Source organism: Carassius carassius, chromosome 2, assembly GCF_963082965.1.
Source record: "Carassius carassius chromosome 2, fCarCar2.1, whole genome shotgun sequence".
Taxonomy (NCBI): Eukaryota; Metazoa; Chordata; class Actinopteri; order Cypriniformes; family Cyprinidae; genus Carassius; species Carassius carassius.
This window is the reverse complement of record NC_081756.1, coordinates 48475149-48495372: the sequence shown is the minus strand read 5'-3', so window position 1 is coordinate 48495372 and position 20224 is coordinate 48475149. Positions and strand designations below refer to the sequence as shown.

Sequence of the window (20224 nt, the reverse complement as noted above, 5' to 3'; positions counted from 1 at the left end):
ATATTTTTTTCCACTTTGGATGACAAAGAAACATTCATTTATACACAGACTGAGAAGTTATTGACTGTTATATTGTTGGAATTGTTTTCGAATTGTTTCAAATTGAACTATTGTGATATTGTACTTTTCTTTTCTTATTTCAATTGTTTTAATTTGGGTTCATAATTTCTATGATCTTTTGTATAAAGATAGAAAAAACCTAAATATAAGAAAAGCTTATATATTAAACTAACAGTTAGTAAAACTAAATATCTATAAACCAAAATAGAAACTAAACAACTGAAATATAAGTCGAATACCTAGAAACAAATAGAAAGAAAAGCTAAACCTATTTAAATGGAGAACAGAGCTCAAAGATACCAAAAAGAACAACAAGGGATTGAAAAGAACAATTATTTCATTTGTTTTTATTTATTTTTCTTCTATTGTTGTTGTGGTTGTATTACATTTGTTTTTTTATTATTATTACTTTTGCACCAACAAAATAGATCTGAGTCATTTCCAGCTATTATCTGTGTCCTTGTGTGCCTTGATTACTTACCCTCCTGTAATGAACCTAGTCACTGGTCCAATATCAGGTGTCTAAAGTGACCTGTCCCTTTGTCAAGTAACTATTTATGCTACAGTAGCAAAACTTGAGAGCTTGGTCTTTTAAAAACACAGTTTTCATGCATTAAGCCACGTTAAGTGTAGAATGTCTCGAATATATATATGGTAATAGGTTGATGCATGTGCATCAATCTCAATGGCCTTATTTTACATTGCTCATTTTCTGCAGATCAGATTATCCTCCTGTGTTTGTCTGCTAGAGGCAGTTGAAGAAGCAGAACAACTCTTGACTCAGACAGTGAGGCTCTGTTCTTTCAAGTTGTAGAAAAAACATAAGCACAGAGGAGCCACAGAGCCACGCACTCTTGTGTGGAGTTTAATCACTACACTCCTCCATCTAAAGGAAGAGATGTGTTTATTTGCTAATGAGACACAGCTAAAGATGTTGTCTTCTGGGATACCTGCTGGGTCTACACACACACACACGCATGCACACGCACGCATGCACACACTCTCTCTCTCTCTCTCTCTCTCTCTCTCTCTCTCTCTCTCTCTCTCTCTCTCTCTCTCTCTGTCATTTCACATTCGTAAAACTGCTGAAACTGATTTATGTGAACAACTTCAAGTCAGCGATACATGAACAACATGTAGAAGGTAGTACATACATAATTCAAAGGCAATAGGCAAAACGAAAAGGCAAAACAATTTGCGAAAAAAGTGCAAACAGAAAACATTACAATTCTTAAAAAGTGCAAAAAAGTGCCACAAGCTCAGTGCAAAGGCAAACCATTACTGATTCATAAAAAACCTGCAACACGCTCAGGGTAAAAACAATAGAGGGCGGTGTTTTGGGGCAGCAGTGGCTCAGTGGTTCATGTAGGTTGTCTGCAAACCGGAAGGTTGGTGGTTCAATCCATGGCTCCACCTGACCAAGTGTCGAGGTGTCCTTGAGCAAGACACCTAACCCCAGCTGCTCCCGACGAGCTGGATGGTGCCTTGAATGGCTGACACCGCAGTCGGTGTGTGAATGAGTGTGTGAATGGGTGAATGTGACACAACTTGTAAAGCGCTTTGGATGGCCATGTGGTCTGTTGAAAGCGCTATATAAATGCAGTCCATTTACCATTTACCATAGACACAAAAAAACAAATGGTGAAAAAAGTGCAAAGAGAAACCGTTTCTGATTCACAAAAAAGTGCAACATGCTCAGCGTAAAGGCAAAACTTAAATTCACAAAAAAGTGAAAAAAGGGCAACATGCTCAGCGCAAAGGCGAAATGTAATATGAATAAAGCAATTCGTAATTTCTTATGTGTGCGAGCTTCTCCTGTTGTTGGAATTGTTATATTTTTTGTATTTTCAAAGTTTTTTCAATTTGCAATATACATATGTTTAAAGGAGCATTTCACCCGTGGGAACATTGATCTTCATTGAAAGTGGGTCATATATGTAGTCGAAATCTATTAAAACTTTCGAATTTGGTGCCTTTTTGACCGAGTTATTACAGAAAGTAACTTTAGGGCTCATTTGTATGGAAAACCACAACTCCCACAATGCAACACATTTGCACAGCTCCACAAGCCACTCCCACTAATCCAGAACACCGCTGTTAGGCGCGATATTGTCTACAAGACATTGAGGACACAGTTAGCGATGTATGGTATTTACGTGCCACAGTAGTAAACAATGCAGTTAAAAAAAGGTACTGCACAAACAGTTTACAGTTGACGTTACGTAACTTATTAACCGGGAATCATTTCGTGATAATAATGCTTGAAGAAATTGTATACATTTCACGAAATGAATAATAAATTAAATTGAAACACTTATTTTACAGTTAGACGTCCATTTGTCCCTGCAGGCTTCGGCTGGCGTTTCCAGTTTACCTTCGGAATTCTGAAGTATGTCTCCAGGACGCCTCTGTCCATATGCGGGGCGAAACTAGGATGGTTCACAACGCAAACATCCGTGTCCTTGTCTGCCTCAGACATTTCTTCGAGGAGAAATTGGCATCTTTCAAATTCTTTCAGCAGACGGACTCGAGCTCTGTGTCCGTAGGCGCACAACGAGAGCACAGGCACCACCAGTCCGCACCAGCTCGAGCACGCCCGGGCTCCTCGGACGCGACAGGCAGGTCTCCGGCCTCGGCTGCAGCCGCCGCCTCCTGTTCCTCCTCTGCGCTATATTGTGGCTCGTATAGATAGCCACGAACATCTGTTTCGAGCAACAGACTTTGAAAATCCTTTTCTTCCATATCATGAGTTGTTCCTCCAGCCATTCTCGTAAATCTGACTCCATAAGCGCTTGTTAGCTTAGCTACATAGCTTCCAAACAAGATGGCGGATTTTCGTTTCTGTAAGTTTAGTCCCACCCACTGATCTGTAATAGGCCTGTAGGGTGAGTGGGTCCCACCCCCTGGAATAATAATAAGCTAGTGTCTGTAGTCTCTACACTTTTCAATGAATTTTGACTTCCTGCTTATTATGACGCAAAATGACGATTTTTACGTCATAATAAGCAGGAAGTAAAACACTTAAATCCTTATTTCTCCCATCTCAGGGAAAAACAAAGGAAAAATCCATGATCATTATAATATATGACTGGGTTTCTAACAATACAAAGCTAAATGCAAATGGGTGAAGTGATCCTTTAATTGTGTTTCTCAAACCTTCTGGTTGATGATGTTGACCCATGTGGAGGAGCAGTTGCTGAGGTCGGGCCCCTGCAGGTCCCACAGTCCCTCGGGCCCCTGACAGGCCAACACAGCCGTCCCTGTACACAGAAAGCAGCCGTTACTGTATGTTCATATCACTCCCGCAAACACACACACATCATTGTTTTCACTGCTGCTTGCACAGATGACGAGAAACACTTTCAAACGTCTGTGATCATAAAAGAATGTGTAATTACTTCCTCTGATGGAGATAAAATCACTGCTGTGTGTGTGTGTTTGTGTGTGTGTGTGTTCACTGGAGAGCATTGGTAAAGGTCAATTAAAGCATGTGGAGAAATACATCTCATTCTCAGCTCTAATTAGAAGGACAGAAGAGAAAGAAAAAAAGTCATATTCTTCCAGTAAGGTGATTGTGTCGGCACTCAGGTGAGATCACTGACACACACACACACACACACACACTCCAGATGTATGGCTGCTGCTGACACACACACGCACAAAAGAAGTGTGATGAGAGACTATGTTCAATAATCACATACATGCAATACTAATAATAATGACAATCAAAATAAACACTGTCTCTGCCAAATAATATAGTCCACACGTGGGAAAATGATTTTAAATAAAAAATAATGTCACATTATTGGATTAATCATTTTAAAAATATCACATTTAAATAAAAATAAATAAATACATAAATCTACCAAATATAAAGTTCAGTTCACCAAAAACAACAGTCAATAGACAACACACATTTTCTGATTTTGTTGTAAAAATTCATTGTAAAATGTTCAGCATTACTCCAGTCTTCAGTGTCACACGATCCTTCAGAAATCATTTTAATACGGAGATTTGCTGCTGCAAAAAAAAAATAAAAATAATTATATATATATATATATATATATATATATAAATTATCATGGTAATTGTCTGATCTCAATTTTATATTATTATAGCCAGAAAGCGTAATTAAAATCAGTCTTATTTAATTTCTAATACAAATTCAGAATACCAAAGAGTGATGTATGTGAATTTGAAAAGGCAATTAAGAACATTAATTGTAATGAAATAATATTAGTTTTTTTTTGTTTTTTATTCATATTTTTATTCGTATGTGACAAATAAAAATCTTGAATCTTGAATCAATAAACTTTTCTGATTATTATCAATGGTGAAAACAGTTTTGCTGATTAATATTTCCTGTGGAAACTGTGATATATTGTATTTTTCATTATTCTTTGATGAATAGCATGGTCAAAGTAGCAGCATTTATTTGAAAGAGAGATATTATATATACATATATATATATTATATATTAGATGTCAATCAAATGCTAGTATTTTTGCAGCTGTTGTTTTGATGAAAGAGTTTATGGAGATGTAAATGTGAATGTATTACTTTGAGGAAATGGCCAGAGGACGAATCCAGTCTGGCGCTCTGAAAACTTCAAGAACAAACAACTAATCATGAAGAAACTGCCAATCAACCAAAACCATGGAAACAGGCGGAAGACTGGAAGTGTTTTGATATGAGCAGACGGCGGTGAAAGAAATGACGAGAAAAGCTGAAATTTAGAGAAAGAAAATGAGAGGAAGGAGAGTGACAGACAGGTGAAAGAAGAGCGTGAGCTGCAGCAGTGTGTTTGATGCATGAGCTGCGTTTGTGTTGTTTGTGCTCACGCTGTGTGTCGCTCGTCTGCTGCACTTCCTCAGACTCACTAATAACCACAGAGACACCTGGGTTACCAAAACAAGCTGTTAAACACGTAGTGACGAGGGGTTATTTGCTCTGTAGGAAAATGGGCAATGTGTCACTATGCGTCGTTCCTAGTATGGTTTTGGTTAAGAGCAGATATCTGAAATGAAATTTTGATTTCAATACTAATTGGGAAGGCAAATCAAGTACAAAAGCACTGAACAAAAAAATCACAGATAGGTTTGATTTGAGACAGCTAGTTAAGACATCCTCCACATCCAGTACTCAAATAGATCTGGTAATCAGAAATAAGCCAGAGTGAGTAATTAAATATGTTAACATGGATACAGGCTTGTCTGATCACAATTTTATCATTATAGCCAGAAAGTGCAATAAAAATCAGTCTTATTTAATTTCTAATACAAAGCCTTGCCAATTTAGACTACCCAAGAATGATGTATGTGAATTTGAAAAGGCAATTAAGGACATTAATTGTAATGAATTAATATCTGGTTCAAATGTAGACATCGACAAAAGCTCATGTAAAGATGCCAGCAAATAAACTCGTCTTTGGAATAATGGTGATATACGGAAACTAATGAAGGAGAGAGATTGTGCCTTATACATTTTTCTCAAGATCTTTACTTCTCTTAGAAACAGAGTAATTAAGGACATCCGAGTTGCTAAAGCAAACTCAGGGAAATCAGAAAAGAATTTGGATAAACTAAAAAAGCTAAATGGCATAATAATACAACAAAGCAATTAGAGATTAGAGATAACGGATCCTTGATTAATGGGGCAATTGAAACTATGACCTTTCTTAATTCTTATTTTGTGAATTCTGTAAAGATGACAGTGTCCATTAATCATACTGGAATTTTGGTTACACCACAGATAGACATCTCGCGATCTGACCTGTCTCTAATGGAGGTTTCTGAATGGATGAATGGAATTGAAAGTAAATACATTTCTGAACTCTCTTAGAACTTCCAAGTCTAAAGATATATTTGGATTAGATTATATCTTTCTTAAAAGGCATGCAGATTTATTTACTGTACAAATAACAAAGTTAACTAATGCCTCTATTAAAGAAGTGAAGTTGCCAAAGGACTGTAAATCAGCCACTTTTTTTTCTGGTTTATAAATCTGGAGACCCGACTGAGGCGAGTAACTATAGGCCTATTTGCATTTTACCCGTTATTTCCAAAACTGCAGAGAAATGTGTTGCTGAACAGTTGTTAACTCATCTTAATAGTAGCCCTTACTCATTGTTTCCAATGCAATATGGATTTCGAGCTAACCACTCTACTGAGACAGCAAATTGCTTTCTCTTAGAAAATATTAATGTAAAAATGGACAATGGAGGTGTTGTTGGGGCCATATTCTTGGATTTAAAGAAGGCATTAGATACTGTTGATCATCAAACACTCATTTGTAAATTAGTTAATTTATTTTTTTCCCATAATGTGCTAAATTTGACGTGTTATGTTAGGTGTGTTCGTCAGTGTGTTAGGATGGGTAGTGAAACTTCACCCTTTCTGCTCAATGAAGCGGGTGTGCCTCAGGGATCCATCCTGGGGCCTCTGCTTTTCAGCTTATATATAAATGATTTACCCTCTGTATGTACAGGGTGTGATGTTCAGATGTATGTAGATGATACCGTAATTTATGTCCATGCTAAAAACAAACAAAAAAAAAATAGCAGCTTCTAAACTTAGTGCAATAATGATAAATGTAAATAAATGGCTTGATGATTCAAATCTGGTTCTTATTGTAAGAAGACAGTATGTATGTTTTTCACAAAGATGCATTGTGTAACTGACTGCGATCCCCAAAATATATGTGTCTGGAGAGATCATTCAGATAGTCTCTCATATTAAATATCTTGGTATTATCCTAGATTCCACTTTATCCTTTAAAAAACAGTAAAGAAAGTATTGCAAATGACTAAATATAATTTTAGGTATATAAGAAACTGTCTAACAACTGCAATATTTTGGGAAAATCTCATGTGTTGATTTTTTTAACTTTTTCTAATTGTATTTTTAGAAACTGAATATACTGTATACAGTAATTATAATGTTATTTCATATTTGTGCTTTTTGGAAACTGGTCATAATTTTGGAAACTGGACATAATTAGGCTTGTTATTTTGGCATTTCATGTTTATTTTTAAATGAAGCATGAAGTCTGTGCTTTTTTGCAAATGTAAACATTAAGTTGAGTCATTCATTTATTCATATTTGATTTGTGAGATAATTATTTTCAGGAATTTTTAAAATACACTCAAAACAACCCAGCATGCTGTTCAGAACTTATTATGTTATGGAAGTTTGTTTCCACCACAGAGTTATAAATAAATAATTTTAGGGGGAAAAAATGATTCAGACTTATTTATTTATTTATTTATTTATTCATTTATATTATTATTATTATTTAAAAAAAAATTCTGGATTTAAAAGAATTGTGAGATAAAAATTTGAATGAAAATCTTTTTCGTTTTATGCTAAAAACTAAATAAGGTAATTAAGGTAATATATATATATATATATATATATATATAAAATTGCCAAATAAACTCACATCTGAGAAAGAAAATTCAGAACTGGAAGAAACAAACTCAGAATTGTGCGAAAATTTTTGAATTGCACGATAAATGTGAGACAAACTCAGAATTGCAAGACGTAAACTAAAAAAAAAAAAGTAACTCGCACAACGTTTCGGTCACACGACCTTCATCAGGACTTTAATCGTTGTGCGATTAAAATTTATTTTGCAAGTTAAGATAGTGTGCGGGAGTTCCTTATATGTTGATTTGTAAGACATAAATTCAAAATTGCTAAAAACAGATGAAAATTGCGAGTCAATATAAATTCTGATAAAAGAATAGAACTAACAAAAGCTCAGAATTGTGAGATGTAACTCAGAACTTATAGTAAAAGTTTATTTCTTGTAATTCTGACTTTTTTTCTCAAAATTCTGAATTTATGTCTCATATTTTTTCTAAGAGGAAAAAAAGTGAGAAATGCGAGATACAAGTTCCAAGATGTACAGTAAACTTTCTTGCAATTTCATTTTTCCCCAAATTCTGAGTTTACATCTCAACTTCTTAGTTTATTTCTTGTGATTCTCACCCCTTTTTTTATTTTTTTATTTGAGTTTATATTTTTAAATTATTTCTGAGGGATATAATTTTACTTTTGTGGCAGAAAAAAAATGATTGCTTGCATAACAAACAGTATTACTTTAAAATAAATAGTTAATATGTTAATAATTAATAATAATTTAAGCTTTGGTGTGACTTTGATAAACTGATGATAATAGTGTTTACGCTAAATGTTGACTGACCAAACAGAAAACAGGTCTCATCACTTCTGCTTGTCGGAGAATGTGCTAACAGCCGTATTAAATAAAAGCGATATCTATGGACTTATAAATATGGAAGAATATGGAAGTCTGTTGCACATAACCCCAATAGCACACAGTTCCCGCCTAAGATTTGGCACTTAACTAAGTGTATCTCGCCCTCTGGTGGTGAAAATAATCTAGCGTGTCATTGTATCAGCGCACTCTGCTGGTAAACGTAATCACTACTGCTCTGGACTGTTGTAACTTACCGATGGTTCCTGGTGGGCAGGGCTGCTTGGCAACAAGGCCCTGGCGTGTTTTGGGCCAGGTGATGGAGGAGTCGGTGATGGGGCTGCAGAACTCCACGGCGGTGTTGGGCAGGACGGAGGAGGGGTCGGAGCGTGCCGTGACCTCGGGAAGAGCTGCCGGCTGCCGGTCTATGGTGGTGCTGCGCAGGGCTGCTGCCGTCGTGGCGGGAGATCTGGTGGAGGTGGTTGTCATGGTGGTGGTGGAGGTGGTCGTCAGGGTGATGGTGACGGGGCGAGTCGTGGTGCGTGTCGTTGTTGTGTCCATTAAAACGTTTCCTGAGGAGGAAGATTCTGAAATCAGGAGATAAATTATAGTTAGAATACAACTAATGACATTTATATCAGAACATACCGATTTTAAATTATATTTCATATCATTATAAATAAACATAGTAATACATTATCTAGCAGCTTAAATGAAAATCAACCAAGCAGCATCCTGAAGAAAATGACCTCATGCTGAGATACAACATCACAGAAATCTATAAAGATCTAATGCAGACATTTCTCTTAATTATATCAAATTTACTACTGAATTTCTTCTGTCAAAGTAAACTCTCATCAAAAAGCATGAAAGTTTGAGTTTAACCTTAGAAACCTTCTATTAGATGCTCAAGAGCGAAGCCGTACTGTCTGCATTGTTAGGAATTCAAAGAATAATTTAATTTAATTCATATTATTTTTATTATTATGAGTCCAAAAATTGCTAGAAACCCTCTTGTTTTTTGCCATGATTATTTTTACTAGAGGTCTTAAGGCAAAATATGTTTTCACTGCCTACTGCTATCATGCCAGACATGTTGCTATGGTAACTACACCTTCAGCTCTACATCTGTAAATTAAATCAACCACCACAGGTTTCTACGGTAACAATACCCTACACTTCACACCTGTACAATGAGCAGAAAACACCCAGACCAGAGTTACTTTAGCATCATTAGGATACTGTTATATTTGATCAAATATTAGATTTACATTTTATTGTATTTTTTTTAAGTTTTAAGTTTTAGTAATTTTAATTGTAATTTTTGACATTTTTGTTATTTATTTATTTTCCAAAATATATTTATCCATCCATCCATCAATAATAAATAATACATTTTAAGGTTTGCTTTACAAAGCACAGAGCACAACAACAACATCATCAACAACAACAACAACAACAACAACAACAACAACAACAACAACAACAACAATAATAATAATAATTTAAAATGCTGAAATGGAAAGTTTTCTTTATGAATTACATATAAATTACTAATCAAATAATTGTCATGAAGAATGGCTGCTCAAAATCACAACATGGCTTTAAATGAGTATTCAACTGCAATTCAACTACACAGCAAGCTCCAAAGTGCATGCATGATCAATGTATCATTTTCAATATACAGAGTGATATATTTCACAGTCCTCACATTATTTGTTTCTTTAAATTTCAGCAATGCACAAATTTTTTTTCACTGGGGTAAACATGCACTGATGCACGGATCAGAATAAGAGCAGAAATGTGCATGAAGTGAGTAAACAGAGCGAACAATCAGCTGCTGTCAGTTCTCCAAACACAAATAAAGGGCTGAAATGATCTGGCTGCTTCTGTGAGTCTGAGTCTGTGATACTCTGAGCCTCCAAGGAGCTAATGTGCACTAATAAACACAGAAACCAGCGAGAGAGAGCAAAACAAAGCAATAAGACAACACAAGAGACTTGGGACAAATTATGAGAAAGGCCCACAACCAGGAAATAACACACACACACACACCAGCTCTTGTGCTGTAGGGTGATGAGATGGTTTATGTTTGTGTGGGCAGAACATCGACTCTATAACTGTTTACATTACAGAAAATTACATTTCCTGTCGTTTTCATGAACTGACCGCGTACGGCCAGCAGCGCTAGCACTAACTTCTCTGGTTAGAGAGTCTCCCGTGGTCTATTAGCAAAGAACTGCCCATTCAGAGAGGAAGAGACAGCTGACCGACATGCAAACCTGCCAACCACAGTCTGCTAGCCGTTTAACGCACAGTTTATTCAATACATCAATGATCCCACAATAACAGCATGACAAACTGAGTCACCTAACGGAACGACAATGGTCCTTGAACAGCACTACTGTGACGCAATACGCTCAGTTTTTGATAATTAATATTATGTTTATTAATTTCACAAACTCTACACCTGGAAAATAATTAATTCTTTGAAAGTTCAGCATCACCTGCTGCATGAGTTAATTATCTTTTAAAACTTTAATAAGTTGTGCCCAGAGGGCTTCTTTACTTATAAAAAAGCAAATCAACCTGATTTTTATTTTTTCCTATTTTTGGCCTCTGCGATTTTATAGATAAGGATAGTCATAGTCAGAAGAGAGGCTAATGGGATCAGCAAGTCTTTAACACACTGATTAGTTTTAAACAAGTCAAAGATTTGGTGCAATCCACCCATATTATGCATGACATTTCATATCTGTTTCAAACAATCTTTATTTTAGTAGTATCTATTAACAGACAGATTTGAGTTTTTAATAATGTCTGCATTCCCAGAAGAATGCAATTAACTATTTTAACATCAAATAACAATAAGTAATTAATAAATATAAAAAATGATACATAATAATAATTATAATAACATAGGATTGTGTTGATGATGATAAAATAATAATAATAATAATAATAATAATAATAATAATAATAATGTATTAGTTAAAAATACACACATTTGAGATTTTAATAATTTCTGCACTCCCAGAAGCATGTATAATCAACCTTTAACAATAAATAAATACATTTAATTATATAATTATTTTTATTATTATTATAATAAATTGTAAGCAATAAATATTAACACATAATAATAATAGCATTTTTTGCCAATGTTATTGGCTAACACAGACCAATTTCTGAGGACAAAACAGCCACACACAAACAATCACACATGCAAACACACTCTTCCTGAGGCTCAGTAATAGACATGCGCAGCGTGTGAATCAATGACAGCCATGAGCTCAGCTTCCAGCAGCTCTGCGTCATTAAACACAGATGCACAGAGATGCTTCATCAAGCAGTGAGGGTGGAAAATGCTTAAAAAAAGACTGGATCCTGTCTGATTCCTCCCAAAGCCACCAGACCACGACCAGATGACACCTCAAACACACTTCAGCACACATTTTATGTTTCCTGACATCTGTGACTAAAGATGACGCTGATATTGATGATTATATACAGTATGACCATGTTTCAAATTTCAAATCAAATTTCAACTGATTATAATTTCAATAGGCTGCTTAAAATGAATTAAGATAATTTGTAATAGTACACACTGCTTTGAGCCTAAAAGTCTGATTTTAATAGAAATACTTTTAATTAACTGCACTAGACTCATTTCATCATGGCCCCAGAGCTACAAGTTAAAATCTTTCAGTAAATCCTTGCAATCACCCAGAACACCCTACCCAGACAGCAAGCAGTTTCGGCCCAGATCCGGCCCACATCTGGCCCGCATGGATTTCACACTGTATGCGTAGCAACCACCATCTAGAACACCATTGCAACTGCCTAGCAACCCTAGTTGCTAGTGATTATGTGTATCTTGTATCATTGTCTTGTAAACAAACACAAATGTTTCCTGTGCTGCAGATGAAGACAGACTGACCAAAGCTGCACATGAATCAGGTGATCTGATGGGAGCCTCAGACGCTCAGTGAAGTGTGTGCGGTCTGAACCATCAAAAGCAACTCAATTAACTCAACCGGTCAATCTGTAAATCTGTCTGTAATTTCCAATCCATGCAAGAAATGTCCATTATCAGGATTGACGGCAGATGCGATGGTGTTCCACGGGAACGCTCCGCGATTTAGCCAGCGTGCTATTACACTTAATTTGAAGTGCTCTTCTTGTCATAATTATCTCTCGTTCGTCTTCTCAGCACCAAAGAAAATGAAGAGAAGTTTCTCTTGCTGTCAGAAAGAGCTCATTACTTTGAATTGTCTCTCTATTCTGGTGTATTATCAGTGCGAGAGAGAACTGGCTCGACTCATTTATGCCTGGAAGAAAGATGAAGCATCTCTATCACTGCTCACTCACAGCAATGCTTAATTAACATTTGGTCCGTTTTCACTGTTCACATCATGCCTGGTGATGCTACTGCACACACACACACACACACACACACTTGTTTTTGATGTATGGTTTTGAGTGAATTGTTGAATATTAGACTCTCAGATTCTTAACATGGGAAAACACTCACACTTTCACCATTATTTTTGTTTGTTTGTTTGTTTTTTAATACCAATATTTAGACTGTTATTAACTACACAGCAACCACCTTGCAATCCTTCAAAACACTCTTATAATTACACAGTAACCACATAAAAACCAGCCAGAAGCAACAGCATGGCTATTACTTAGCAACCATTCAGAACACACTACCAATCACCAAGTAACCATCCAGAACACCACAAATATCAAGTATCAGTCTCTCCTCTGTCTCTCATCTCTTCCTTCTCTGCAAATGTCTTCACGGCTAAAACATCCTACTACCACAACAAAATTAACAGCTGTTGTGATGCTCGGACACTCTTCAAAACTTTCTCTTATCTTCTTAATCCGCCGCCACCACCTCCTCCATCGACTCTTACAGCAGACGACTTTGCAGTTTTCTTCACAAATAAGACAAGAACCATCAGTGACCAATTCTCCACACCGCAGACTGAGGACAACTTCACAATGACCAACACACACTCTTTCTCCTTCTCCCCACTCTCAGAGATGGACGTTTCCAAACTTCTCCTGTCCAATCATCCTACTACTTGTCCACTTGATCCGATCCCCACTCACCTCCTTCAAGCGATCTCTTCTTCAGTCATACCTTCGCTTACTCACATTATCAACTCCTCTCTTCACTCTGGTACATTTCCCTCAGCATTCAAGCAGGCTCGGGTAAGCCCACTGCTCAAGAAACAATCTCTAAATCGAGCGCTTCTTGAAAACTACAGACCAGTATCCCTTCTTCCATTCATTGCAAAGACACTTGAGCGAGCTGTGTTCAACCAGCTTTCTATGTTCCTTGTACAGAACAACCTCCTGGACAGCAACCAATCTGGCTTCAAAAGTGGCCACTCAACTGAGACTGCTCTGCTCTCGGTTACTGAAGCCCTGCGACTAGCAAGAGCAGCTTCAAAATCCTCAATACTCATCTTACTGGACCTGTCTGCTGCTTTTGACACCATTAATCACCAGATTCTCCTGGCCACCCTCAGAAAGATGGGCATCTCTGGAACCGCACTCCTGTGGGTTAAGTCCTACCTCTCTGACAGATCCTTCAGTGTGTCTTGGAAGGGTGATGTTTCTAAGTCACAACACCTCAAGTTCCTCAAGGCTCAGTACTTGGACCACTTCTCTTCTTGATCTACATGACGTCATTAGGATCTGTCATTCAGAAGCATGGCTTTTCTTATTACTGCTACGCTGATGACACCCAACTCTACTTCTCATTCCAACCAGATGACCCGACGGTAGCTGCTCGCATTTCAGCCTGTCTGAGTGACATTTCTAGCTGGATCATTGGCCATCACCTTCAGCTTAACCTTACGAAGACAGAACTCCTGGTGATTCCAGCTAACCCATTGCTTCATCACAACTTCTCTATATAGCTGGGTTCATCAACCATTACTCCTTCGAGGACAGCCAGAAACCTAGGAGTTGTGATGGATCATCAGTTAAGCTTCACAGACCACATTGCTACAACGACCCGGTCCTGCAGGTTTGTCTTATACAACATTAGGAAGATTAGACCCTTCCTGTCAGAGCAAGCCACCCAACTTCTTGTCCAAGCTCTTGTTCTCTCCAGACTTGACTATTGTGATGCTCTCCTGGCGGGCCTTCCTCCATGTACTGTCAAGCCTCTGCAATTGATCCAGAATGCAGCAGCAAGGGTTGTCTTCAATGAGCTAAAAAACGCTCAAGTTACTCCTCTCCTCATCAGGTTACACTGGCTACCAGTAGCCGCTCGCATCAAATTCAAGGTCATGATGCTTGCCTACAAGACGACCACTGGTACGGCACCAACATACCTAACTCACTGGTTAAATCTTATGTGCCCTCCAGAAGTTTGCGCTCTGCAAGTGAATGACGCCTTGTGGTGCCATCCCAAAGAAGTTCAAAATCACTCTCACGGACCTTTTCCTGGACTGTGCCCAGCTGGTGGAATGACCTCCCAATCTCAATTCGTACAGCGTCGAGTCTTTACTTATTTTCAAGAAACGTCTAAAGACTCATCTTTTTCGACAGCACTTAACCAACTAATGGCACTTTTCCTTTTCTTTTCTTTTCATTTAAAAAAAAAAAAAAAAAAAAAAAAAAAACCTGGCTATGTGTTCTATACTAGACTAACTGAGACTTGTCATGGCACTTGTATACTGTTGTTGTTCTCTTGTTGACCTGACTGCTTCTATTGTTCTCATTTGTAAGTCGCTTTGGATAAAAGCTTGTGCTAAATGATTAAATGTAATGTAAATATAAATAACATAGTAACCATAACACACAAACAACAACACAGCAAACATCAAAAAATCACCAAGAACAGACTAGCATCGAAACTTACATGTAGCAACAATATAACAACCACATAGTAACCACTGATAACACACCAGCAACCATCCAGAGTATCCAAGCAACCACTCAGAATATCCGAGCAACCAAACAGAACACCCCAGAAATAACATACCAACCATAAAATACCAGCAACCACATGAGAAAGAAGCAGAACACCCGAGCAATCCCACAGCAACCACTTAGAGACCAAACAGAACACTCCACAAATAGCAGAGTAACCAAAACCCAAAACTAGAGATCGACCGATATGGGTTTTTCTATAGCCGATGCCGATGCCGATGTTTAGAGGTCAGGGTCAGCCGATGGCCGATATGTGCTGCCGATTTTTAGGGCCGATATCTTGAAGTTTTCCCCTTCATTTGCATGTAAAAATGAAACACTATAAGTGGATGCACAACATTTCTAAACTTATCATCATTTATTGAGCACTGACTTGAACCATCTCTCGAATCTTAATTTTGTGCACTGCACGGTATTAAAATAAAAAATGTATCCAAAGTTAACCAAACAAAATCAATAAACTGACCAAGTATTAAATATATAAAACAGGTAATATATATATATCAGTCAATCATTTGCATTAAAGTTTTAGAGCATTTATCAAGTAGAATTTTTTTGTTGTTTGAACATAAATGTAAACTTAAATATACATTTAAATAAATACAATTCTAGAAATAAAAATCAATTAAACTGAAAAATATAAAAAAATAAATATATAAAAAATAAATAACAGTAGTGTTGCAAACACACTAGCAACCAGCAACATTTGTGTTTGGTATAAATGACACAGAACATCTAAAGTGCATTCTAATTTCAAACTTACATCACAGTCTGTTCATTATTAAAATAAAGTACAGTCAACCAAACATTTAAAAGGTTACACTGGTCAGTTTAAATAGACCGTAGTATACCGGTCCACTCTGCTGTTATGCCAAGGAGGTTTTTGCTCATGTGTAGAGGATGATCTTTCCGTCTAGTTTACATTAAATAAATAAAAAATATTATAGTTTAACATTCATACATTGCGAATATGGAAACATTTGGATATGTGCGGAACGAGACGTGAGCAATAACCTCCAAATACATCTAGTCAAACCCGCGCTCGCACGTCCTCGTATGGATCGGATCATTTTTCGGATCAGCAAAAAAAAAAAAAAAAAAAAAGGCCAAGACAAATAAACATACGTTTTGTCTTTTTTTATTAACATTAAATTATTAAATGAAAATATATGAAATCAACTTAAAGTGCACATAATATCTTCTTTTTAACATAATAGCCTGACTTCTCGTTTTCCAGTGTGCTGTGATGAAGTGAGCAGTTATCGTCACAGAGCTCTCCGTCCCCCTGGACGTCCACCCTTCTGTCGTGAGCGCAACAGAGGATGCTCGGGATAGTTCATCCACAACTGTTTTCTTCTCCTGTTCATAATGATCTGGCACAATCTTTTCACTCTAACCTCTTTCCTTCATAATTATATTTGACAGGGAATCCAAATTGCGCGGGGCGTTCAAGCTCCTCCATTCCTCCGCTCGCCATTACCACTGAGTGTGGACTGAACATGCGCAACTTTTTTTTTTCATGAATCAATCCGGGGTCACGTGTGTGCCGAACCGAAGATATTGATCAATGATGATCTGTTGCACCACTACTATAGTGTGTCATTTGAAAACATTGCAGTTGCGTTTTAAAATACAACAACAAGCACCACGAAACCATTTAAAGAGGCGCATTCAGCGGTCTTCCTTGACGGGAAACAGTCAACAAAGTAAAATGATCTCCAACGTATGGCGCGCTCTCTTCCTTTTATCAAATGATCATAATCACATCTATTCATTTTATAGTCCTGCTCCTAGCATTTTATTCAGACTAAAACCCCTTTAATTCGGGTGAGAAAGCTTTTTTTCCAAGTGGCTTTTGCACATAATAATAATACCTCTGCAGACACATTTTGCAGCATTAAGGTAATTAATTGATCATTAATTTAAATGACGATCGATAATGGAAATTATCGAATATTGACATCCCTAAATACAAATGAGTTGGATGGAAAACTGGTTATTGTCTGCATCAAATGCTTCCGAACAAATGTCATTCACTGTTCTGGGCAGCTCCAGCACAGCTGTCTCTCCGAGCACGCTGCTGTCTGTGAGCGGGGCGGAGTAACGTCAGAGACAGTTTACTTTGGTAACGTCACGCTGCAGTGTTTGTTAGAGCTGTCAACTTTCTCCACCCCATTTACAGAATGAAATTCTCTGACTACCTTTATCTCCCAGGACTGTTGTTGAATCTTCCAAAACTTTTGGCTTGGGGTGCTTCACATGCTGCTGCAGCAGCACTTTCCACCGCACCAATAACATGGGGCTGCCCGCCGACGTGCCTGACTTTAAATCGGCGCTACTAAACACGGAAATGGGCCAATGCCAATATATTAAAAAAATGACAAATATCGGCCCGATATATCGGGCCGATATATCGAAAAACACCCCAGTAACTTCATCAGGATCTCTACCCAAAACACCCCAGTAACATCATCAGGAACCACCCAGCACACAGTAATGAAAGTGACGTGACATACAGCCAAGTATGGTGACCCATACTCAGAATTTGTGCTCTGCATTTAACCCATCCAAAGTGCACACACACAGCAGTGAACACACACAAACTGTGAACACACACCCGGAGCAGTGGGCAGCCATTAATGCTGCGGCGCCCGGGGAGCAGCTGGGGGTTTCGTGCCTTGCTCAAGGGCATCTAAGTCATGGTATTGCCGGCCCGAGACTCAAACCCACAACCCTAGGGTTAGGAGTCAAACTCTCTAACCACTAGGCCACGACTTCCCATTAGCAGAAACACAAAACAGCTTAGCAACCCCCAGAACACCACAACAACAACATAACTACCACCAATAAAACACCAGCAAGCAAGCACCTAACAAACAGCAAGCACCAAGCAACCAAACAGAACAACCCCGAAATAACAAACCAACCACTTATAAAACACCAGCAACCACATAACAAACAATCAGAACACTGTAGCAATCACATAGCAACCAGTGAGAAACAACCACACAGAAATCACCTTGCAACCACTCAGAACACCCTCACAATCACCTCGCAACCACTCAGAACTCCCTAACAATCACCTCGCAACCCCTCCGAACACCCTCACAATCACCTCGCAACCACTCAAAACACCCTCACAATGACCTCTCAACCACTCAGAACACCCTCACAATCACCTCGCAACCACTCAGAACACCCTCACAATCACCTCACAACCACTCTGAACACCCTAACAATCACCTGGCTACCACTCCGAACACCCTTACAATCACTTCGCAACCACTCCGAACACCCTAACAACCACCTCGCAACCCCTCCGAACACCCTCACAATCACCTCGCAACCACTCCGAACACCCTAACAATCACCTCGCAACCACTCCGAACACCCTAACAATCACCTCGCAACCACTCCGAACACCCTCACAATCACCTCGCAACCACTCCGAACACCCTCACAATCACCTCGCAACACTCAGAACACCCTCACAATCACCTCGCAACCACTCCGAACACCCTAAAAATCACCTCGCAACCACTCCGAACACCCTAACAATCACATTGCAGCCACCTAGAAACCAAACAGGAGTAGGAATAACTCCAGGAATAACATAGAAGTCATAACACACAACCACCCAGAACACCCCATCAACAATACAGCACACCACCTAGGAACCACCCAGAGCACATTAGGCACCACACTTAGCAACCACTAAAAACATCTTAACAACCATTTATATGAATGCATCTAAACACATTTAATAGATCAAATCCCAAATCCTCTAGACGCAAGCTTTATTATTCCACTTCTGCAGCATGTTCTGTGAGGAAACTGCAGGAGTCTGCAGGTCTTGACTCTGTGTGTTTTATTATACTGAATGCCAGAGAGAGAAAAATATCTCTAGTAGTCATAGCAAAAGGCCGTGTTCCTCTAAGGTCACGGCTAAACATATTCCACTCCGCATATGGGCCAGATTAGGTAAATTACCGTCTGCCTAAAAGGGCCCTGCAGAGTTCAGGGCACCGGTGAGCATCGCCAACAAGCATCCCCCGCTGGCTCCAAACATCAATGCGTTTGACGTTCCCTCATATGTTCTGAATATCAGCAAATGCAAAAGCAGTAAGGAAGAGAGCTGCTATTCACGGCAGGTCAAAACAGGAGATCGGTATCTCACACAGAATTATCCATCACAACAGCTCAAGATGGACGTCTCAGACATGTTAAAGGTTCCATTCTTCGTGATCCCATGTTTTAAACTTTAGTTAGTGTGTAATGTTGTTTTTAGAGTATAAATAATATCTGTAAAATTCTAAAGCTCAAAGTTCAATGCCAAGTGAGATATTTTGTTTAACAGAATTCGCCTACAACGAACGACCAGTTTGGACTACATCCCTCTACTTCCTGCAGTAATGACGTCACTAAAACCATTTTTTGACTAACCTCCTCCCACAGGAATACACAAAAAAGGGGGCGTGGTCTTGTTGCGCTCGCACGGAGAAGGAGGAAGAGTTGCGTTTGAAGAGTGCTTTTGTCGCCGAAACGCTGTTATTTTCATCTCGGAGTCCAATCACCTTTGTTTGGCCTTCCCAGGGACGCTGTACTTAGAGATCAATGGTTACAATTTATGTTTAACTTGGTTCCCGAAAATTATAATCCACATGTAAAACTATGTGCAGCACATTTTGCTGAGGACAGCTTCCTCAATTTTAATGCCGGATTCGCACAAAGATTTTTCTTGAAAGATGGAGCAGTACCCTCTTTGTCTGGAGAAGGTGTTGTTTATGGACCACAACCGGTAAGTGTATTTTATTATTTAAATTTGGTGCGTTTAACAGTTTCTGTAACTTATTACACAAAGGGCAACTCTGTTTTGCTTTGTTAACTAGATGGTATGGATGTGCAAAAAAATTGAACACGATTTTAATGCGCATCTCGTCAGTAAAGGTGTTCTGTGATTAGAAGTACATCTCCAGCATTCAGATCA

At 38.3% G+C, this 20224-nt stretch overlaps 1 protein-coding gene across 36 annotated transcripts in view; it reads right to left on the bottom strand.

Annotated features, from left to right (window-relative positions):
- LOC132111166 (adhesion G protein-coupled receptor L3-like) overlaps positions 1 to 20224 on the bottom strand; it is a 277367-nt gene that overhangs the window by 72036 nt on the left and 185107 nt on the right. For all 36 annotated transcript variants that reach the window (XM_059518330.1, XM_059518347.1, XM_059518416.1 and 33 more), the window contains 2 exons: positions 8535 to 8864; positions 3217 to 3320 (listed from right to left, as the gene is read on the bottom strand). In XM_059518330.1, coding sequence (XP_059374313.1) covers positions 3217 to 3320; positions 8535 to 8864 — 434 coding nt within the window. The remainder of the gene's footprint in view (positions 1 to 3216; positions 3321 to 8534; positions 8865 to 20224) is intronic.